The following is a 25,068-nucleotide window of genomic DNA, read 5'->3' as shown; positions in this document are numbered from 1 at the left end:
CCCAAAAGGTGGTACACGAAAACAGAACTTACGTAACCCTGCGGGTGTATATGACCAGAATCCACCCCATTCCTCGCGGTGTATATCGCATATCTCACCCTAGCCATTAGAATTGATAGGGGCGGAATTTGAATATATACACCCTACTTGAAATCCTGTATCTTCTGCCAAATGACACACTATTGCATATAAACATTCTTGATTGCAATGCATATATTCGATATCAATTGAACCATATTACCATAAAATGGAAACATTGTTCGTGAAATAACAAAAACAGAGATCCCAGCGACAGAGAAAAAAATTCACTGAAAATACTCCTCGAAGAATATTGCCCCTGTAATATTGGGAAGCCGCCTCCTCCAGGTTTCCGCAAAACACTCTTTGTACAGCGAAGGTTGAGTCACTATCTTCAGCAAGAACTTGTGGCATCATCCTGAAATCAAAATGCATACTCACAACCCAATTAACAGGCACATACGCTATGATAACTTAACGAAGTCCACAAAAATAGAAGTCGTTACCAAGTATATATATTTTCACAGAGTACTTACAAAAAATCAGATGTTTCACTCGATAAGGCATTGCAGTACAGACTGTGACCCGATACGGTGAACTTACCGCTATAGGAAACATATTCACACACGATCACTGATGTGTGGGCAATTAGGCATCGACAAGATGGAAATTTATGGATAAACCGCATGTACCAGGCAGACTTGGACAACTAGAAAAAGTTCCCTTTTTCCAAATTAGATTTTATTTTTCGGATTAAAGTAGAATTAAAATTATAATTCTAGCTAACAAATTAGATTAGAATTAGCATTACTGAATCGCGAAAAGTTGAATCAAACTCAGTTAATATCAAATCATAGTTCATCTTATGAGCATGAGAATAGCAAATGTCTGTACACTGTACAGTAGGGTTGTTCAATAAAAACTTGTTTTCCAAATCTCACTCGCTTAGTGTTTAAATTATCAGGTTGTCTAAGAAGACGGTGCACACCAAATTTGACTCATTTCCAACCAGTAAAGGCCGTGCAATCTTGAATTGAAATTTTTAACTTATTAGGAAAAAAATGAAAAAAATTTCAAATTTTCCTGTCAACCTCATGAAATTGTTGGGTTGTCTTCAAAGACGATGCAAAACAAATTTGACTATATTCCAACTAGTAGAAGCAGAACTATTTGAGTTTTCCGTTGATAATTCCCATTGAATTGGGGATTATCAACGAAAAATTGAAATAGCTCTGCTTCTTCTAGTTGGAATCCCCATTGGATTGGGGATTATCAACGAAAAACTCAAATAGCTCTGCTTCTACTTTCAATTCAAGATTGCACTGCCTTTACTGGTCGGAATTGAGTCAAATTTTATGTGCAACGTTTTCTTAGACAACCTGATAATTTAGTCACTAAGCGAGTGAGATTTGGAAAAAAGTTTTTTCTTGAACAACGCTACATGATAAAATTGTTAGGTTACCTAATTGACGCCTGCACACCAAATTTGGTTCGATTCCAACCAGTAGCCGCATTGCTACAGGAGAAGAAAGTTTTTTGTTTATTATATGAAAATGAATAAAAAAGACTTGAAATTTTCTGTTCACCCCATTAAATTGTTAGGTTGTCCATAGAAACAACGCTTGACCGATTTGGCTCAATTCCAACCAGTGGAAGCGGTTGGATTTGAATAAAATAGCATTTACGGGGACCGATTCTTTAATCATTTATTACAATTGTGGCCACCGTAAATACTATTTTATTAAATTCCAAATTTTTCGACATCAATAACTCCGCTTCGGCTGGTTTGAATTGAACCAAATTTGGTGGGCATCGTTTCTATAGACAACCTAACAATTTCCTGGGTAAACAGAAAATTTTGAATTTTTTCACTCATTTTTAAATGATAAATAAAAAACTTCCTTCTGCAGTAATGTGGCTTCTGGTTGGAATTGAGCCATATTTGGTGTGTAGCCTTCGATTCGCTAATCTAATAATTTTATCAAGTAGCCAGTAGAATTTGAGAATAAAATCATTTTAACACCCTTATTGTACAGCAAGCTTGGCTGTTTCGCACTATAGCCTACAGTTCTGCTGTAGCATTTCCAGGAAAACCAGACATTAAATTAGAAATGAAACTAGGCTATAGAAAGATTTCATACATTCGATTAGAATTGGAATTAGAGCTTAGAAACATTTCACAAATTAGAATAGCTTCATTTAGTATAATTAGACAACTAGAATATCTATAGTTGTCCAAGTTCGGCAACACCGCTTGTATCCGAAATAACTGAATATATTTTGAAGATTCTTTCTGTTAGTAGTGTCATATGCCTTAGTAATTTTATATTAGTCGCAAAGATTCATATCGTAATTTTCAAAGTAGAAACCTCCGAAAAACTGCTTACCATACTTGTCTATTTTTCCGACATTTCGTATTCTACTTCTACTTGACGTAGCTTTGACTTGTACTGGGGACTGTTGCATCTACTTGTAATCGAGTATAAATTGACGACGGTATTTCTACATCGACTTGAGTAGCAACGCTTACGCTGGTAACTTCGACCATCTCTGCTTTGGTTTACCTCATATATGCGACTACGAAAGTTGACATCAGGTGTCGCTAACAAAGTTGTCATACCTGCTGGCTTGATAACGAGTCTTTCAGTTTTCGCATCATACCCTCAAACTCCGTTAGTTCCTGTGATAGAATCTTGCTCTTGCAGCATGCAGTCTTTAAGCAGCATCCTAAATTTTGAAGAAAATCAGAGAAAGACATGCATGGACTTGAGTTAAATCTGACTACTTGGTATTAATACAAAACACGAAACGTTTCCTGGTTGGGCAATATTAACTTTCAGAGTGGATTCAAAGCGACCACAGATACTAGTCTGATTATAGAAACCTTGACTTGCCTTATATATGGAAATTAGCAAATTAGCTGGAAGCTAATGATTACCTTGCAATATGTGCTGTTTGATGAAGGTCCATCACTGTTTCGAAGCATACGGTTTTACGGTTCAATGCGACGTCGACTTGGTTGATATCCCCTGACATGATCGTGTATCATAACATCCTAAAATTGAAAAATAACCACGAAGTATAAACGTTTAGTTGGCAATTTGGATTGGATTCTAAACACCCAAGTCATCTGATATGTGCACTAGGGGTCTTCAAAAATGACTTTTTCTCTCAAATCGTGCTGGCTACTTGATAAAATTGTTAGGTTACCTAATTTAAGCCTGCACACCAAATTTGGTTCGATTCCAACCAGTAGCCGCATTGCTACAGGAGAACAAAGTTTTTACTTATCAGGCCTATATGAAAATGAGTAAAAAAAATTTAAAATTTTCTGTTCACCCATTATATTGTTAGGTTTTCTATAGAAAGAATGCTCAACCGATTTGGCTCAATTTCAACCAGTGGAAGCGGAGTTATTGGCGTCGAAAAATTTTGGATTTCAGTAAAATAGTATTTACGGTGACCGATTTTTAAATCATTTATTACAGTTGTGCCCACCGTAAATACTATTTTATTCAAATCCAAAGTTTTCGACATCGATAACTCCGCTTCGGATGGTTTGAATAGAGGCAAATTTGGCGGGCATTGTTTATAGACAACCTAACGGTTGCATGGGTGCACAGAAAATTTTTGAATTTTTTTTACTCATTTTTATATAATAAATAAATAAACTTTCGTCTCCCGTAGCAATGCGGCTGCTGGTTGGAACCGAACCAAATTTAGTTTGCAAGCTTCAATTAGGTAACCTAACAAGTTCATCAAGTAGCTACAAGAATTTGAGAATAAAAAGTCATTCTTGAACACCCCTGCAGTACAGCAAGCTTGGCACGTTTCGCACTATATAGTACTACTGTAGCATTATCAGGAAAATCAGACATTGGATTATAATTGAAATTAGACCGTAGAAAGATTTCATAAATTCGATTAGAATTAGAATTAGAGCATAGAAACATTTCACAAATTACAATGGCCTCGATTAGTATATTTAGAGAGAGAGATATGGTATTCTTTTTCGCCTGCACCATAGAGATGCTTTTTGACGACGGACATGCGATACAGCCTTTATAGTAAGGTCATCTAATCTGCACCCCCGTTTTTTTCTCCTCCATGCTATCCGTGATTGCTGAGCGCCTAGCGGGATAGCCGCGAATACCAGTTTTTGAGTCTTTGGTCTGACCCGGCCGGGGATTGAACACGCGACCTACCGATCGAGAAGCCGGACGCACAACCATTACACTATCTCGCTAGAATATCTAGTTGTCCAAGTCTGGCAACACCGCCTATATCAGGATAACTGAATATATTTTTGAAGATTCTGTCTGTTAGTAGTGTCATATGCTATTAGTAACTTTACAATAATCGCGAACATTCATACCGCAATTTTCAAAACAGAAACTTCCGAAAAACTGCTTACCATACTTAACTATTCTTCCGACATTTTGTATTCTGATTCCACTTGACGTAGTTTTGACTTGTATTGGGAACTGTTGTATCTACTTGTAATCGAGTATAAATTGACGGCAGCATTTCTACATCGACTTGAGTAGCAACGCTAGTAACTTTGACAATCTCTGCTTTGGTTTACTTCATATATGCGACTACGAAAGTTGACATCAGGTGTCGTTAACAAAGTTGTAATACCTGCTGTCTTGATAACAATTCTTTCAGTTTTCGCAGCATAGTCCCAAGATTGGTTAATTCCTCTAATGCAGGGGTTCTCAACTTCCCTTGCATAACGGGCCGCATTTTAACAGAAAAATGCGTCGCGGGCCGCAAAACATTATTCCCATGTATTTGTGGGCTACTATTAAATTTAGGCTACTGTAGCCTATTTGCCAGTCGTATACGGGCGTTTAGTACATTTTCTGCATTCTAAAGCATTAATGGACAGTGTTCGTAAGTTTGCGGTTGTTGTTTTTGTGAGAATAATATTTTCCAGCGGCGCAAATATATCCCGTCATTGAGAGTGCATTGCATTAGTTGCCAAGTCGGTATATGCACCTTCACAAACCCTTTCACCAGAGAACCGAACTCTCTGTTTCCATGCGTGAGCGAGGAAGTATATAATTACGGTAGCTTTTTCGTTACAGAGGCCGTTGTCACTTTGAGCTCCCGGTGATATGAGAAGTCTGGCATTCGGGTCATTTCAGAACAAACCTATCAACCCTACTCATTTCCTTCCATGGCTGGAGCCCTGCGCCACTCGCCATTCAGATATGAGTCAACGTTGTCAAATTGATGTTTTTCGCTCGGCCCTCCCCGCGTTTACCCTGCTACCATTTCCACTCTGATAAGAAGCATCCAGATAATTTGCTATGCAATGTCTATGAAGTCAGTGGATTCGTCCGATGCTAGGCTAAAGTACTCTACGCAGCAGCGTATTTCAGAACATGCGATGAAAGATAGACTGACATTGCGGTTACTCTTCTGGTCACGGTTCCATCAGACAAATGTAGCTACAACATTTGTCAGGTGATGTTGTCCTTGCTGTTAAGTTCCGGAAGCAGCAGATATTCGCACAATATGTTTAGGTTTTATTGAAATACACCTTCTCTGGCAAATTTCATGCATTTTGCGATATTCCAAGCAATTTTGAACCATGCGTCTGTAACATCGTCGACATTTGTAACAATGCCACGAAATATGGATTGGTGGGAATATGATTGGTGGGTTTGCACCTGTTTTTCTAACATCAGGCGATACGTATAATTTCAGACGTGGTATAAATTTATGCTTCAATTCTACGGCAACTGATCTTCGACAAATATGTCGCATCGGATTTTTATTTGTATCTGAGAAAGCAAATTTATTGTTCCACGCAGACTTACAAACCATGTTCCTGCCGTTTAATTTCCCCTTCCTTGTTCTTGTATCTGTTCAAACCATTCGCGGTGATTGAAACGCTCTTTGAAAGTGTACTACACAACGGAATTGTCTTGAACCAGAGTCCAGCCGAATATCGATTCAAAACAATAACAATCCACACTCGAGCAGATATCAAGAAACCAGAAAATATCAAAGAATCAGTAATCAAGCGAGACAGAGACTGTGCGATAAGAGAGCTAAGTAGCGAAATTATTATTAAACAATATCGTGCCAGTAGCAATTGCGTTTACAATGAATGATGTCGCGGGCCACAAAATAACCGTCTGCGGGCCGCATGCGGCCCGCGGGCCGCGGGTTGAGAACCCCTGCTCTAATGTAATCTTGCTCTTGCTGCATGCGGTCTCTAAAATTTAGAGAAAATCAGATATAGAAAAATTGATATGAATTTAATATTGATTCAAAACACGTTTGAAACGTTTCCTCCTCAGGCAATATTGACTTTCAGAATGGATTCAAAGGGACCACAGATCAGGATTGTACTGATTCGAGTCATGAATTGACTCGAGTCAGGATTTTCTGATGACTCGACTTGACTCGAGTCATTTGCTCAAAATATGGAAATGACTCGACTCGAGTCAATCAGTGTATTGACTCGACTTGGACTTGAGTCATTGCGCATGACTCAAACCTAGTCATATGACTCAAGATTCAGACGGCGAAGACCTACATTTCTTTGAAATTTCGGAGAATAGTAAAGTAACCTCACTATTTAGATTACGCCTAGTGGTACTGGTACTTAAAATTTCGACCAGTGAGGGAAATTAGTATATTTATGAATGCGAACCATTCGATATCACCAAACAGAGTTATAAAAAGTGGATTGAACAAGATTTCAACTGGAAGCTGATCAGTCAACACAATGACTTGGACTCGGATTCGAGTCATAATACCATGACTCAGTGGTCAAAGAAAAATGACTCGACCTGACTCGAGTCAAAACTATATTAGTGAGATTGACTTCTGACTCGGAGCCTCGTGACTTGGTTACAACCCCGCCACAGATACATGTCTAACTGTGTCTTGATTTGAAAACGTTGACTTAAGTCTTATACTTCGAAATTAGCAAATTATCTGGATGATAATGATTACCTTGTAATATAAGCTGTTTGATAACGATCCTTTACTGTTTCGCATCATACGCTTCTACCGTTAAATGCGACGTCGATTTGGTTGAAATTCCCCGATATTTTGCTTGTATAGCAGCATCCTAAAATTGAAAAAATAACCATGAGGCATACGGTAAACATTCAGTTGATAATTTGGTTTGGATTCGAAACGCCCAAGACATCCAAAATGTGTACTGATGTTGTAGCCTTGACTTGCTTTAATGCTTGTTAATAAGCAAGTTAAAATACAATTTTGCAACTCTCCTACGCATAGTATATTACTCACCAATAACATATTTGATTTCACATTCACAGAGTAAGAGTCTGCTACTAATAGCAATCAGTCCTTGAATCTAACAAAAAGCAGATTTGTGCATGTCATGTCATTTGTGTATGTCATATCATGAGTCAAGAAGTGCATATATTATGATTTGTTTATATTGATCAAAAGGACAGTTTGATCAACTTTGGCAAGGCTATGTTTGCCTCTTCATATTGGTCAAAACATTGAAGACCCAGCTAATCCGTGCATTGTTGCACACCCAGTTGACCGCAGCAGTGCGCATTGCTACTCAAGCAATAGATGTAAATTTCTACTCAATGACAAGCATATAGAAGTGACTATGTCAAATCCATGTCAAGCTGCTTTAAATTAAAATAAATATATGAACAGAACTCAGAGAAGTAGTTTCAAAAGAAGTAGTCTAGTTGATGGGTCACATACTCTTGACAGATAGTCTGAGGGGGGCACTGCAAAATATGTTCAATACTACTGCCAAGCCTGCTCCTAGTCAAGTCTTTCATATTCATAGTGATAGCAATATAGCATTGTCATATTTTCACCCATGTCATAATATCATTAACATTTACTGGCCCCAATTTACGGGGATCGAAAGCTTTCATCATCAAATGTCCATTGCTCACCTCAGATACCATTGCTTCATATTCTTCAGCCCTTTGCTGTTTGTATGTTACACTTGTTTTCTCATGAGCAGAAATCGATAATTTCATTCTTCAAGAGCCCCAAATTTGCGATCTATGCCCATGCAAGTCTGAAGTAGAATAGATAATATGTTTACCTTCCTGCCATAACATAACATATAATGTGTATATAGCTTAGTGATAATGACAGGGTGATAGGCTGATAACTAGGGCGGTTTTTTTCTTACTTAAAAAAAAGAAAATTTTGACCTAAAAAATCAAAATTTTGACTTTTTTTTTACCTAAAAAAATTGAATTTTGACCAAATTTTGACCTAACGTATGCAAATTAGGTGTTTTCCCAAATAATGTCAAAATTGTACCAGTTACCTACATTTCCGGTTGTGACTGGCTGTCCCAACAAAGTAGTTTGACCTGAAAAAACGTTTTTGACATAGAAACAGGCAACTTTGTACATATAAAAAAACAATATCTTAACGAAATCTGATCCTGTGAAGAATTCCAGTGGTTGCAATACGTATTATGGTGGAAATAATTTAAAAAAAATTGTAGTACAACGAGAGATACTTTCCTATATTCTTGGGTAAAAAGTGCATGTCCTTACTTGCCAAGGACGTTCAACAGCAGCAGTTGTTGGCTGACAACACTCAAGTTGTGCATACACTACTGGTTGCACACCAAGTTGCTTCATTCTGACAATGTTGTATATTACAATTTTTCATCATGCGCTTCTCAATATAAAAATGATGCCCCAGTTAGGATATTGCGGTACGTTGACCATAATACCATGTCCACCTATTTGTTTTATTTGACCGTTGATGATTCAGTATGAGCAGACAATTAGCCGTTTACAACAGTAGGCCTATAAAGTAGGCTACAAGCTGTAAAATATCAAATGATACGTTCACCGACAGTGCAAAATCTACGATACAAACAAAATAAAGACGTCAAAAAAATTTTGACTTTATGAACAATTTTGACAAATTTTGACCTAACGCTACAATTTTGACAAAATTTTGACAAATTTTGACATGTCAAAAAAAAACCGCCCTACTGATAACATAACCCTGCATAGTCAGTGGTAGGCTACCTTTACACTTAAACAGGTCGTGATGTGCTTTGGTAATCATAATACTTACCTATATAACGACAATCGATTTTTTTTTCAATGCACTTACAAACGATGTTGATCGAGCCCAAATTACCGTAGTTTATAATCATAGCTGATGCTGCACCTGTCAACAGTATCTCCATTAGAGCCATTGAGCTACTGTGTCTTGGATATTGGTATCGGTACTGGTGATACAACAATGTATGTGAATTCAATGTATCGTCACTACCGGTACGTTTAAAATTCCAGCTTGCTACATATAATTCTGTTCAGTACAGCTGCAACACTGAGTAACAGGAATCGGATCTGTACCGGAAACGCAACGGAACAAATGTTCTCTACTACTATAGTACCAATACGAAATGTAACTCACCATTCAGATATTTTCAATCTCGAATGAGACTTTCTTCACAGATTCACGACAACTAATACGGTCAGTCGATAGCCAGTCTGGTCTCGTAAGCGCGGAAATACGGCATATAACGAAACATTTTACATAGCTGTAGCGAAACATAGCAGCAGCTGTTCTGGTGACGGCGGTTTGTTTGTTCCATTATGATGTCACAATTGACTAACTGATGCAATAACTATATTGAAGTTAACTTAAGGATCTCCGGAATATTTGTATATATACTATAATTGATTTATCAGAAATGTGGATTTGATAGCTGTGAAGCTGCAGATTACATCATAATAAGCTTTAAAAAGTCTTGCAGTACTAGATTCATCTTCATAAATCGAACCATTGATACGATCCGAAAGCTGTATGCGAATTGTCGTTGTCGGTTAGGCTTAGTGTGCAATTCATAAAGCTACCAAATAGTGAATAACATAACAATATAGATATGAAAATAACCAGGAAACTTTTCCCCAATTTAGTCCCTCTTTCGCCCACTTCAATGATTGTTCCGTGACGTAACCTCGTGTCCCATTTTAATTTGAATTCTTGCTACGCCCATATTACGTACTGCTCACGTAAGTTTGTGGCTAAAATTTGACTCCTTCTTGTATTCCCAGCTTTAAATACCCGTAACCTGCATTATACTGTGGTTATACACTAATGCCGTGCGGCATAGGCCCGATATATTTTGTACATAGATATAGCCTACGTACATTCGTACAACTGTGCATTTGACGTGGCATGAAAGAAATTATAAACCAATATCGTGGCAACTTCATAATGTGTCGTATTTTTGCCACACACTTGAGATACATCGGTCACACTATAGTAGCCAGGGTGAAACTTCAGCCAAAGTACGAGTACCGCAGTGCACGATAAATGTGAATTACAATATGATATTGTGGACTTGACTATTATTCATTCATGTCGATGTAGCACAACACGAACTAATACAACGAATGCTTATTTGTCACTGAAGCTGAAGCTATATGCGTAAGCGAATTTACTTGATCGAACCGGGTTAAATCCATAAAAACTGAACAATGCAACATTGCCTAAGCCTACCCAAAAAGCCTTAAAGACACGGACAACAATAAAGTGGGTGAAAACACGCATTTTCGGTGGATAATTAAAACCCAAAGAGAATATGTCCTACACGACCTACAGTTAGACACAACAGGCTTAACCAGGCTTCTGACCGACACAGACATAAAACTTCAACAGTTTTGTGTAAGCTTGAGGAAGCGGTTAGCGCGGATTGAATCCCAAACTTCATATATGTCTGACAAAAGGTGTGATCTCTAACAATTCACCCCAAATGCCAATGCTTCGGGTGTATATTTTATGGTATGTGTGTATAGGGGTGTATTTGGCTTATTTCAACCAATAGCTTAGGTGTAAATGACAAATTTAGTACCCAATAAGTGTGATGACTCAAAACACACCCTACGCTAGGGTGTGAATTGCGAAAACACACCATTTTCGTTTACAGTGTACTATTGCTGCATTGATATTGAGCAGAGAGTAAAACGGCTTTATATATATAGTTCATACCGATATTACCCCATAAACAATAAGTTTTACAGTAGCCAACACCCTAATCGCACGAATATTTATGATACAATAAACATATCAATTCAAGTTGGATCGCGTACGCTTGCTGGATTTTTTATACATAGGACAACGATGTATTCTGTATATCAATGTCATTGATTGGCGTGATAAGCATCATTCGCTGACTACCTGCATGTAGTGTATTTATTTCTTGGCGTCGTGTGATTGCGGGTCAAGTTCACCGTGGAGTCACTAAATATTTACAAACGAAAGGCTGATTTATTTGGAGCAAACTTTTGTAACAAAGCAACGTTTGTGAGAGTGGCAAGGTGCATGCTCCTTTAGTGTTTATTTGTTTTGCAGATAGCGCCATGCGTACAGTGGTCCGAAGTTAAAATGCAATTAATTTGAACCAAATATGTTATATTGACGTAAAAAACTGTAATATAGTATTTGATGCGGTGAATAGAGAAGGTGAAGAAATCGACTAGTTTCGATACAGAAAAAATTGCGATTCGCCTGTGGGCATCGGAATGTTACAAAACATCTCCTCAATATGATTACAGATTGATCGCATACGGATTGGAAATAAACTGTCCGCTCTATTCGTCACACGCAATAATAATAGTAAATTGGATTTTCGAACTAACCTTCGGCGGGTCCAACACTCATATCGTCTGACTGTGCCGTCAATTTAGCTGACTGTAAATAAACTTACTCTCAAGAGTATGCGAATCAACGGAATTTTCCCTACAGAATGCCGATGTACCTCTTTCTCAGTATATAAGTTGTAGCAACGTAGGAGTATCCATAGCAATCATATTGTTACCGTTATGACTTGAGGAGTGTGCCCAAATGAACAGACACAGTCTTTTCATAAGAACGGATCACATCTCCAAAGATCGCTGTGATCAATTGTCGTTCGCGTTGTACCGGTATCGCATTAGTCCTAGAATGGCATTGATTTACAGTGATTGAAATTGAATATACCATTCAATTGTATATTGAAGTTCTGTACGTCCAAGAAGCTGTTCAGTGATTGAAATGCATGGTATTGTGGTATATTGTGTTCAAATTGTTCTTACAATCACAATAATGCTCATTATTGCAGCCCGGGTAGCCCGACGCAATTGAGCGCTTCAGTTCAGAGACTCTTTTTCGGACCGGACGCTGCAATGTGCTGCCATATAGTAGCAAAACGGATGAAATTAAAGCAATTATCGCTGGACGGTTCAGGTATAGGGATTGTATTCAATATCACAAGATATTATACGTCAAAGTCATGAGCTGAAAATTGTTTGTAGCATGATAGCGAGGCATTCGAAATAGCGTTTGTTAAAATGGCGCTAGAGAGGTAGGCTACTCATCTGAAGATAGCGAGTGATATTTTGACTTCCTTGCTATTATATGACTCTCGCTGTCTTGACAAACGCTATTTCAGATGCCTAAATTGATCCTAGCTATTCGCTTGACCCCGTGCGGTCCGGATAATGTTGATGTAGAAATTCATTTCCTTCTATTTATGATAATTGTCAAGTAAACCTATATCAAATATTGGCCGGCGGAATTCAGCTCCACGATTGCGGGGAACGGACAAAATCATCTGCAGACAATTTGGGTCGAACACCAGTAGACAAACCCGAATTGAATCAAATCTCCACTTTTCACTTATTTCATTTACGACCAAAAATATACCAGCTGTTCTTCATAATACTGGTGTATTGAGTGAGCACGTTCGGGCACACATGACAATAATCCTTATATAGGTCGTAGCTTCCAGTAACGAGGGCTCTTCGAGTGCTTGATCTAGTTGCGCAAAATTTCAAACATCTTATTGACGGATGTGAATCGAACCGCTTTGTTCACCCTGTACATACGCTTTGAAACGCCTGATTCGAACCGCGAAAAATGAGAAATGGATCTCTTCCATTCCTGCCACTATTTCGATGTTCCCTGCCTGCGAGCACGGGGGATCAGATGTGACTTGCGATTTCTACCATATTATTAGGTTTCAGGATTTGAAACTTATTTGCCTTTCTGTACCATGCCGGCTATCGAACAGTTCACGAAAAATTACTAGTCAAAATCCAGAGGTGGTCAAAGTAGTCAAGAAATCTACTCAAGTAGAAGTAGAAGTAGCGACGAAAAAATCTACTCAAGTACGAGTAGAAGTACTTCTTCCATAAGCAACCTCAAACTACTTGAAGTAGAAGTAGAATTGACTGACTTTAAAAGTACTCAAGTAAGTAAGTAGTTATGAAAACGGTCCTAATTCGTTCACATGGATTGTAAAAAGGTGCAAATTGAGCTATGCGATAGGTGACGAGCTTGATTCATATTGATGCATACCAGCAGGTATCCAATTTTCGATAGCATAAGTATACGTCCACATCATAGGATGAAAATGATAGTATTGATATGGAAATGCGATGCTAATCCTCTGTTTTCTCGAACAGCACGTTTTAGAAAATAGCATGGTATGGCGCCATTCCCCATGTTATAAGGCCCGTAGTTTGGTCGAAGAGCAGTATGGAGAAGTTGTATAGGATACGGTGTAAACACTTTGCGCGATTAGTAAACGTTAATTAATAATATGGTGGACTGCAAAAATGCCATAGTGTGTAGCTTTATTTCCAGAAATTAAAGGCATTACTACACTTGCTTTTATACTTCAACATGTATGTTATCCAGACAAAGAACTGATAATAATTCTAACTCAAAGTATATGATACCGGGAATTCAAAGTGAAATATAAATACTACTTCTAAAAGCAGAACATGTATTTCATGTTTTTAGTCCAGAAAGTTTCAAATATGGTATGCTAAAACAGCTCTGAAACAGAAAAAAAATTCAGACTCCACTTTTCCAGATTTGGACACGCCATGGACATGCTAGATTACGATATGACAAGTAAATGCTGGATTGCGAAACATCAGTTTCAAACGTTATGACGAGCCATATAAACTGTGATGAATTATTTGATATGGACGAAGGGCGACAATGTGGTGTGAACGGAACCACGCCAACCCTCTTCATAAATTATATTCACCGATACTTTCGTTAAATCATACTGGTCACTCCGTATCCGGCACTGCGCGCGAAGCGCGACGAAAATTCTGGGCTTTACTAAACTTTTATGAAAATTAAATGTTGATACTCCGTGAAAACTGCCCCGAAATTCCTCAGGCTATCTTCCTGATTGGAAGATTGAACTACTTCTACTTGACAAACAAAAAATAGCGAAAAGTAAGTAAGTAGATCACAAAATATTACGAAGTAGAAGTAGAAGTATCGAAAATCAGATCTACTTGAGTAAGTACCAGAAGTAGAAGAAAACTACTTGAGTACTTCGAAAAAGTAGAAGTACTTCGTTACTTACCACCTCTGTCAAAATCACAGATACGTAGCAGCGGTCGGAAATTGAGGCAAATCCAAAAAGATCATTCAGATTTGAGTTAGATAATCCATACGAGTTATACGTAGAATACATCACTAAATATTCTATATCATCAGCAAGCTTTCAATGTGTTCACAAGTGAATTATAACGACTCGGTCCCTCAACCAACTCGACTAGACTGTAGAGTAGCTTCCGAGTTCCGAGTTCCATTGGTATTGTCAAGGCCAAATTTCCGATTTTAAAGTGTACCGTGTCTCACCTCTAAATCTGGTAAGCTGAATTCTACAGAAAAGTGAAAATAAGTGAAGGTGAAAGTCAAAATAGGAATTTATTAACTTGAAAATATGTATAAAGAAGTGAAAGTAAAATGATTATAAATAGATGACCTTGTGTATGTCTCATAGCACCTTAAGGTTACCGAGTATATAATCAGTCCTTGAGCGAGGTTGGTAGCGTACATGGTTACCGGCATCCAACGATTGGTGAATGCTTGGTTGTTGTGAGATTCCAACGTAGTGAGCCTTATCCACCAACAATAGACAACAGGATTCCATCGCTATGATTCAACTCTTTCTCTCTTTGTCGCCCAAAACGCGTAAGTATGAATGCGGGTTCTTGAATTTCGAAACATCAGTTTCAGTCAGCTTGTTGCTAATAAAAAGCAAGATGAGGCGCACGAAATTTCACGCTAGTGGCAAATTGAAATCTTAAATCCTTGCTAACCGAATGATCATACCTATCCCAATACATACTATACAACCATCACAAGAAGCGACGTCAGGACGAAAGACTAGGTGAATTCGCAAATCGATCGACAAGACACCCAATATGGCATCGCGCACACTGCTATACCCAGGGTTGCCATACCGTCCTTATTTCTAAGATTTGTCCTTATTTTTATGGGCTGTGTCTTAAATAACTCAACTGTCCTTATTTCTAAGAAATGTCCTTTCTTTCGACTTACGTCCTTATTTTGTCTTACTTTCAACAACTACAAAACTTCGATCGTGTTCATTTGGCATCTATGTTGCATAATATTCTAAAATTATGCTTTTGCGTCGAGATTTTATGACATCGTAAATGAAGGAAACTGCTGTAGTGGCGTACACACCGCAGGATTTGACTTCTAAGTGGTGAGATAGCTAGGGCAGTCAGCGGTAAATCAGTGTAGGCTGTACCAAGCTATCGCAGCGGACGTCATTTTAGCAGTAAACAGCAGCACCAGGTTTCTGCTGTCTAGTTTACAGCAGCATAAGCTGTGGGGAAGGCAGCATTTAATGCGTACTGGAAAAGGGCGCAGTGCAGACGACACTTGGGTTAAACAGTATTAAAACGAGGAATCATTGATAAATTAATCTAAACTATATTGCACACATATATATATATAGTTTTAGCTTCTAATAAGGCTAAATCTGATTAGTTGAAATGAGCAGGCGTAAAAACGTTTTTCGTGACGATTATGAGAGATAATTCGAAGGTATCAAAGGAAGCTTGAAGGGCGAGTGTTCGTACATTGCAATATCTGCGATTGTGACATTAACCTGGAGGCCATAGGAAAGACCGCTATTTCAACTCACATTGATACCCCAAAACACAAGAAGCGTCTCATAATGATTAATTCAAGACAGTCGATGAATAATTTTTTAACTAATCGATCAGCACCAACGACCACAGAGGTGGCGCAGTGGTATAATCCACGGCTGCAACACCAATGGGTGCGGTTTCGAGTCCGACCGAGGTCGATTCGGAATTTCGATACCCAAGTGTTGGAGGTTTACCTAGGCTCCTCCTCGCCATCTCATCCGCGTAAGTGGTGTCTTACCAAAGGCCTAGAGGTGGGCCGTGCTATAAGTCGGCAGTTACGGAAAATAATCAACAATATCGGCCTGGTGTAAATGACCATAGTAGTCGACAAACTCCATGAATGCCACAAACAAACAAACCAACGACCACAGCCTACAAGGCAGCTGCTGCTGAGGGTACCTGGGCATTCCATGCTGTCAAACAGAACCAATCATTCACAGGGGTGTCAAACATACGGCCTCGAAGCAATTTTGAGTAGAATAAAAAATGCGTGTAATATCGAGCATATTTCTAACAGCAGATGTTGGGATTTTTAGTAAGAAATACTTCCGTTAAATAATACTTTACGACAAAAACTATAGAGTATATATGTTCAATATTCAAAGGTCATAACCAGCACCGAAACAGCACTTCGTCAGTCACCCCCTCCCCCCAAAAAACGTTGGTCTTAGGCCCCCCGTAGGGGGATAGACCAAACATCTGGGGAAGAGGCCTGCGAGCGATCTGAAGGTTTGAATCCGGCCCGCGACCCAAGTTGAGTTTGACACCCCTTCTCTACAGTGATTGCACACGACAATTATTCGAAGCAATATTCCTATTCCCATCGCAAATAAGTTTGCTTCGGCCAGGACCAAGACTACAAGCATTTTTACTGGAGTTCTTGCTTCATACGCTCAAAAAATGATTTAGTCTAAACTTGATGTACAGCTTTTTCCATCTTCGTTGACGCCAGTAATCACTACGAGGTGAAGAAGTTTGGTTTATCACCCTATGAGGGGGGGGGGAGACCAATGTGTTTTTTTGGGGGGGGCACACTGAAGAAGTGCTGTTTCGGCCCTGAGTAAAGGTAGACCTAGACCAGAGCTGTCGTGAGATCCATGAAACCCTTTCTAATAACAAGGAGTTGCTGGAGCAGGTTGTTTCTTGCGAAAGGCATTGAATGTGATATGCCACGGCTCGTATAAATACAAAGTATGTACAAGAACGCTCTTTAATGCTAATCTATGTTTTCGACTGTCCGTAATTTTGGGTCCATGTAAATGGCAACCCTGGCTATACCTATCACCTATTGGGTACCCAACACGTGACACGCGGTGCGGCCAGCGTTTAAAATTTGGATTTTCAAATATTTGACAGTATTTAAGTGCCGCGTATACCTTTTTTCACATTTGAAAAGATTTCGTCTAAAATTGCTCAAAAAACCTGGGACACTCATCAAACTTCACAATCACTACACATTGGAATTCTACCATGCAGTGGAAGATATTACATCACATCTAATATTCATTGTGACTTCGGCTTGGACGCGACCGATTGTATAAATACCCTGGCTCGAACCGACTCGGCGACAGCATGAAAATGATTTGAATTGAATCGCGTCAAAAGTTCAATTCAGAGAAGGATTAGTGACTCGGGTCGCAACCATGGGCGCAGCAAACTATTCGCGTGTCATTGGTAATATTAATAGATCAGAAAGTTTCAGGTAGGTAATTCGGCAGCCAAGCAAGTTGCTTTAGTAACCATTTACATTCTGTGATCTGTCAGTTACATCTTGGGTCCTTTTAACCAGGACCGTAAATGTCGCACCCAAAATCCCACGAAATCCTTGGTCGAGAATCACTGTAGCATGTCGACCGATATTTCTATATCCAATCGTCCATTGCTCATATATAGGCGCCTGCGTGGCCGGCACCGAATAGTCATGTCCAAATGCACTGATTAGTCGGAGCCCCACATGCGGTAGGCTAGGCCTACATGCAGTACAACAGCCACCCTCAGAGGAACATGATACATCTCGTGAAGAACCGTCAACTTGGAATCTCGTGCGTCTCACGACAGAATTTCTCCTTCTGGTTTAGTCTGGTTTACGTCTCTATGTGATTCCAATATCTTCTGACTGTATAGCAGTCGAGAGCTTACGAAATAACAACATGAAAAGATGTAGTTGATAACAAAGGGCCACCGAATATATATAATTATTAGGGATGGTGCAAACGTGTAGTTCACGTCCGCATCCGGTGTCCGAACCTCGGACGTTTAGAGCAGTGTTTCCCAAACTTTTATGAAATACTGCCCCCTGGACAACGAATAAAGTGCCAGCACCCCCGAGCCCCTCCCCGCGCCTATATAAAAAAAACGAAAGTTGTTCTGCATTCATTACAGCTAATATCGAGATGGATGAAGCTGGTGTATTATTATCGTCATCCTCGTCATATTGGATTTGAGTTTTGATAAGAACAATCTCACTCTAAAATTTCCAGTCTCCACGTCACCTACTGTCAAGAAGGTTTCTGCTATGAGTCAGAAACTTTGATCACGGTACTGAAATCACGTTCTATCAAATATAAGCAGGAAAGGGCAACAACGAAAAATCAACCCGACTCCAGTGAGAGTAATTCTATTTGATTCAATTGTGTATCCAGAACGACCTCAATCATTTCATGCTCGGAAACTTTACAGAATGGATTGATTGTCCGGTAATGAAGTTCTAAGTTATCGTCTGGAATAAAACCACCACATCTCCCTGGAGTTTTCTGAAATGATAAAGTGAAGTGTATTTCGGAGCGAAAAACGCTATATTCAGCTCCGAGCGGATAGATGACCTTCTTTTAGTCAACCAGTCACAAAGTGGGAAAAATTCACCGGTTTTTGAGAATTCTACTCCAGTTTGCAAGTCTCAGATTTCTGAAATAGTGTCCTCTTTTTAGATTTCCAAAATATGGTAAGCCTATATTACCGCCGCACTCATAAGGCGCAATGGCACCAATCACACCTTGTAGTGAGTAGTTACTGCTCAAATACTTTGTTGTATTTTTCGTAGCTCACAACGAACCACGCTTTCTAGGGATTTTGCCAACTGCTAAATTAGTCCATTGATTGACAGGTCCATGATTGTCTAGTAACAATGGACTTTTCCGGTACAGCTAATTAAATAGAGACGGACGGCCCTAAATTATCCTGAACGAATCGGTTTTGCATTTTTACTGCATTTTTAGCTCCTTTATTCATCCACCGATTCAGCACTAAGCCTACACCGCTCTCATTTGCTCTCAGCGCCCACTTGCCGCCAAATTTTTATAGGCAGCGACCCCAAATCGCCCATTTCATCGCCAGCGCCCACTTCACGCTCGCGAACGCTCGCGAACGCAGGGGGCGCTGGCGCCCACTTTGAGAGCCCTGATTTAATCGTATGCGGAAGAAAAGCGCACTCTTACCTTTTTCCCAACGTATTTCAATAAAAATGAATGGCTGCCGTACAAGCGAGGATAAGAACGCCTTGTTAAACACTTTTACAGTGCTGGTACCAGAAGCAGTGTCTCTAGTTGAAGCGGAATTGGGTATCGTAATCTAAACCATGTGGTCTACTACAAAAAGTGCCTTGATATTACTCGATGGTCGACATCGGTCGGCTCGAGTTAACTGGTTTATATTCCAATAATTCTCTTTCCGAAGTAATAACTTGCTTTTTTAATATCATATTGCCCACCCCAATTTCATTCATAGAATCCGAGCGTGGTTTCAGCACCTTAAAACGCATCTATACTTTTCTAAGAATCGGGATAGGCTTGATGCGTTAGATGTGCTCACGATTCTGAACGCTGTCATTCTGGGTATTCCAGATTTCAATGAACGATGTACAATCATATATCTGAATACTCAAATAACGCTGCATTAATGTAATCAGTTTTATGTCAACCATCTATAGTAAATTCCAAATATTCAGTTGGAATATTATATTAGTAGAGCTTCATGTAGGTACAAAACTTCAATATACAATCGAATAGCATATTCATATTGCAATGAATCCGAATATTCTTGGCTGACCCCTTACGAGTGACAACCGTTTGAGTTCATTTCAATGTGAATATACTCTTCAATTGAAAATAATATTAGTCATTTATCTTAAAACAATTTTTTTCTTGCACGATTTTCACTTTTAAGCAATTTAGTGCAGTCTCTCGAAAGACTCCAGCAGTATCCTGTCATGATATGTTCATCTCATCTCCCCTGATATCTTTATATTTATGTTTTGATGTCATCGTGGAACTAAAGAGTATGACTGGAGTGACGACTCGATTGTTCTTCCATTGTCAGTCCGCAGATGGTCACGGTCAGATGGTCGCAGTCAAATCAGGATCGCGCAGTACTCGTTTCTATAGCGTTCAAGGCGTTTCGTCGTGCATTTGTTGAAGTTGCGTTTGATTTTGTCGGACAGTTCAAAATCTAAGTGATGGTGGTCATTATGTATGACAGTGAATAATACCGCCCAGCTTCTGTTCCATTTTTCACGGAATCGCACTTGTATGTTATCACATATTGAATTCGCTCAACCGGAGGTCTCAAACCAGACTTGGACAACTAGAAAATTTTCAGCTTTTCTGAATTAGATTAGAATTAGATTAAGAGCTCCACATTTTTTTTCAAACTAGATTAGAATTAGAATTAGAGCTCCACAGTTTTTCCAAATTAGATTAGAATTAGAATTAGAGCTACACAGTTTTTCCAAATTAGATTAGAATTAGAATTAGAGCTACACAGCTTTTCTCAAATTAGATTAGAATTACAATTAGAGCTACTAAGCTTTTTCCAGATTAGATTAGAATTAGAATTAGAGCTACTTAGTTCGCAGAACACATGGAAATTGAATGAAATTGTATAGGGGAAATGAATACAGCAAAATGCAGTTCACATCAAATCACAGTGCGTGGTGCAAAAGGCCGTGAGGCGATAACCGCCACATATTTTTGTTTAATAAACAACAACAACAGTGCATTCCCATATCCATGAGAATGGTTAACTTCTGTACACCAAGCTTGGCTCGATTTTTATTATACTTTATTGAAATATTACTTCTTTTATGGTAACCGTGGGCATCGCCCATGTTATTCAGAATGGCGATGTACTAACGTAAGGTTTTAGAAACTAGAATGTTGTTCGAAGACTACAAGCTACTCTAGCAGGCTATTGCTCGTCATAATATCTACTATCACTGCACGGTGCGCGAGAGGGATATTCTTTTAACTCACTGCAATAGTGCAATATGCCTCGGACAAAGAGGCATTTTCAGGAAAACAATAATTAGATTAGAACTAGAATTAGAGAATACGGACATTTGACAAATTAGATTAGAATTAGAATTAGAGCATAATAACATTTCACAAATTAGATTAAAATTAGAATTAGAGCACGGAAGCATTTCACAAATAAGGTTAGAATTAGATTACTGGCATTTCGCTCTAATTTAGTGGAATTAGACAACTAGAAATATCTAGTTGTCCAAGTCTGTCTCAAACACGCGGTCCGCCAGAGCATTTTGTGCGACCCGCGACGGCATTTCGGAATTTCAAGTATTCAACAATATATTCAAGTGCTATAAAACTTTTTTAGATATAAGAGCTTATAGTTTACCCAAAAACTACTCTAAAAATCATTGAAATCTCAACAAACTTCACGATCACATCAATTTTAAAAACTACCATGCGGTAGGAGATCAGGTATTACGTCACATTTCTAGTTAATGGTGATAAAACATGACCCGTTGATAATGCATGGCTGAGAATTGAGATTTGGTTTGGTGCGACCTCTCGTAAAACTGCTCGATTTCGGATTGACCGGGTAATTAAATAAAAATGACTCGAGTTAAGTCAGGTCATAGAAGGACTTGCGACTCGGAACAGTGACTTGGTAATCCTACGGACGAAACAATCTATGAAACTGTCATAGGGAATAGTAATATATCAAAATGTCGCAGCTTGCGCTGCTTTGAGTATATAGCTTTTTAATCAGGTCAGTATAGCAAACATTGGCATTCCGTGACCCCCGTGACGCATAGTTGGTTATAGTTGACTATAGTCGGTTATATATTGGGTGTTGTTTGTTCTCTTTATCCATGTTATTATCGGTGGCGAGTAAGGTAGTATTACGCTCTACAGCTGTAACACAAATGAATTCTTCGCCGATTGGACATTTATATTCCAGGGGTCCTCAATCAGGGTCCGTATACCCCATCGGGGTACGAATCAGCCAGCGCGGTGTACGAGATGGATTGTCGAATTAGGGCTATATGTGGAATATTTCTTGGCCCATTTGTTCAACTGGAAAATAGTCTTCGCGACACGTGCGATTTTATGTTAATAGAGGCTTTATTCTGATTTTAATATAGGTACCATCAGAAATTGTGTTGAAAATGGACAGGGGCTACGATAAATATCATTGAAAGCACAAGGGGTGCGATCGCTAAAAAGTTTACGAAGCCATGATATTACTATGGCTCAATAATGGTTATATTCAAGTTTATTGATATATTCCAATAATAATAATCGAAGGCAAAATCTGACGCTGATTTAGTTTGACTTTGTCAATGACAGTAACAATAGCCCATACTTATCACGACTATATCAAAACCAGGATTAGGCTATACCGCTTATATGCTCTCATATCAAATCAATCTTGAGTAGATTTTAAAATATTCTAAATAAAATTGTGGCACGTCAAAGGTCCACGGACAGTTTTACGATGCCATGATGCATCCTCTCGCATGATGTCTCTAACTCATCAATTATTAAAAAATAGGCCCGGCACAAAAACGATTTTATTCAAGTAGGCCCTATTTGAAAATGTGCATTTTTTACGCGTCAAGCGTGGATAATACAATGGCAAATTACATTTCCAAGATGTTTGTGGAATGCCTGCCGGGCAAGGTCCCGTCAAGTAAAGCATACTTGGAAAAATATTGAATATCCCTATGATTGATACTGCGGCCCGCGGCGTCATCAAAAACTAGGAAATTGGCCCGCGAGCACATTTGAGTTTGAGACCTCTGCGCTAAACAGTACCATTTGTGTAAACGAGGCGCAAAGGGGGGGGGGGGCAGTGGGATCACCCCGGGAAGTCTCCGACAGATCTTCATGTGTATATAATGTTTATATTGTCGTCCTACACATACTGCTCTTATTGTGTATATGAACGTTCGATTTTGTTGGACAATTTGAATTTAGGTGGCGTTGGCAAGTGCCTCTTCTGATTAAATTTTTGCGAGTTTGATATCAGAATACTACTTTGATGCTTTGGTCCATTAGCACATAAATATATCTCTCAGAAGAGACGGCCGAATAATACTAAGCCTTATAGCAAAGGAAATTCTTCGTTTATGTCATACTGTTGGAAGGCAGGAGGCAGCATATGACTGAGCGCGACTTCAGAACGCTATTGTATTTTCAAAGTGACATGGCGTGTGATGATAGATCGGTGAGTTTCCTGATCGTTCTGTCCGTGAGCCGCATGTAATCCTCACGTGCAAAGTTCTCAATTCCTAGTCCACAAAAAATCACAAACACGTTTAGTGTATAAATACTCGTATCATGTCCGTGCGGATTTCGCTGTTACGTAGGCTACTGCCCACGGTTCCAATAAATTTGTTCAAAATTATGTACTGTAAAGGCCATATAGGGCGGACTAGTCGGTCTTTTTTATTTGCAACTGTTTAAATTTCGTTGTGAATGTCACAATCGGGCGGGTATCTTATGGTACGCATAATTTCGCCTCGCAATACGGACCCGAAAACCGGCTGCATCAGTGTTTTAGTAACCTTTGATAATCGTTTTCCATTCGAATACGAATCGCATGTCTGGTTCAGTTGTGACCAAAATATTTTGCAATTACGAAAAACATAACAAGACATTGGTAATCATCGAACCCGTATACCAGGGATGGCAAACTACGACCCGCGAACCACATGCGGCCCGTGATGACATTTTGCGCGGCCCGCGAAAGCACCGAGAGAGGTAATGGAAATATTGAAGAAATGCGCGGTACAAATCTAATTACTAGAGACCCTTGGATAGACTTTTTCCTATGATATTTCATCATAATAATGATTGAGTCATTATCTTATTATTGTATTTTTTGATTTTATGGTTGGCGCAGTAGCCCGAAATGAAATTGAAATGTGTCGGTTGCTAAACATCCACGATAATCAAAACGGAAATGAATTAGTTCGGATATCAATCGCGATTTTGGGTTAGAACTCCAACTTTCAGTGCTGTACTTGGAAAAACAATTTCGTGTTTGTGTTAAGCAGGTTCGTCCTCTATATGCGCAGTTAATAGAGGTAAATTGTTCAATGTTCATAACTTCCGTCTCAATTCGTTCATAATGAGTTGTCCAAAGCAATACAAAAAGCGAAAAGTTTTAATGAATGCTTTACAATCAACAAAGAATCAAATGGTAGGTAGCCTAATTCTGTTTCGGCGTCGGAAGTAACGCAATATGTACTGTTTGTCGTGACATGACATCATTTTAATGAATTGGTAGCTGCAATTTGAAACATCGCTTGAATAAGAACATCCTAATTATAGGAGGAATATATCAAGATATGAGGTGCAAAATAAATCAACCTAATTATTCAAATGTTTGAGACAACAGTTCTTTATGCCGGCGTCGTCCTCACAGAAGAACGTGAAGAAGTTTTTTGCTGAAACGTATTTAAAGGTAACAGGCTGATTATGATGATGTCAGCATTGTGCGTTCTGAAACTTAACGAGACGCACAATCACCAAATATCTATTAGCCGATCGCTGCTCACATACTCAAATTTCCATCCTGTCCCTCGCTTGTTGTCACATGAAACGGCTTGGACTTCAAGTCAAATGCAACATGTTACCTGACGGGGTTCCGAATCATTTCAAAATTTAATGTTTCATTGATTTTATCGATGGACAAACCTTCGACATATCGCATGTTGAAATTAGGCTGTAGAGTTGTAATATACCTTGCCGATCGGCACCATCCGGAGCATATATCCACGAATGCATTGCGAGAACTCACAGGAACGGTCCCATGCCGCCTACTG

General features: G+C 39.0%; 1 protein-coding gene and 2 long non-coding RNA genes across 3 annotated transcripts in view; all 3 read right to left on the bottom strand.

Annotated features, from left to right (window-relative positions):
* LOC145452470 (uncharacterized) overlaps positions 1-11,886 on the bottom strand; it is a 99,321-nt gene extending 87,435 nt beyond the window's left edge. The window contains exon 1 of the mRNA XM_080330654.1: positions 11,667-11,886. Coding sequence (XP_080186780.1) covers positions 11,667-11,688 — 22 coding nt within the window. The 5' untranslated portion in view covers positions 11,689-11,886. The remainder of the gene's footprint in view (positions 1-11,666) is intronic.
* On the bottom strand, positions 219-5,163 carry LOC145452668 (uncharacterized). The gene is made up of 4 exons (XR_013919471.1): positions 5,090-5,163; positions 4,660-4,745; positions 2,639-2,745; positions 219-436 (listed from the first exon to the last, which is right to left on the bottom strand). It is a non-coding gene; the product is annotated as an uncharacterized LOC145452668 (long non-coding RNA).
* LOC145452465 (uncharacterized) lies at positions 6,211-8,168 on the bottom strand. Its single transcript, XR_013919382.1, has 3 exons — positions 7,935-8,168; positions 6,994-7,111; positions 6,211-6,247 (listed from the first exon to the last, which is right to left on the bottom strand). It is a non-coding gene; the product is annotated as an uncharacterized LOC145452465 (long non-coding RNA).
* Positions 11,887-25,068: the final 13,182 nt, after the last annotated feature.

The sequence above is a fragment of the Botryllus schlosseri genome, chromosome 12 (assembly GCF_051294905.1).
Source record: "Botryllus schlosseri isolate E-star chromosome 12, Bs_hap1, whole genome shotgun sequence".
Classification (NCBI taxonomy): domain Eukaryota; kingdom Metazoa; phylum Chordata; class Ascidiacea; order Stolidobranchia; family Styelidae; genus Botryllus; species Botryllus schlosseri.
This window is presented reverse-complemented; position numbering and strand designations above follow the sequence as displayed.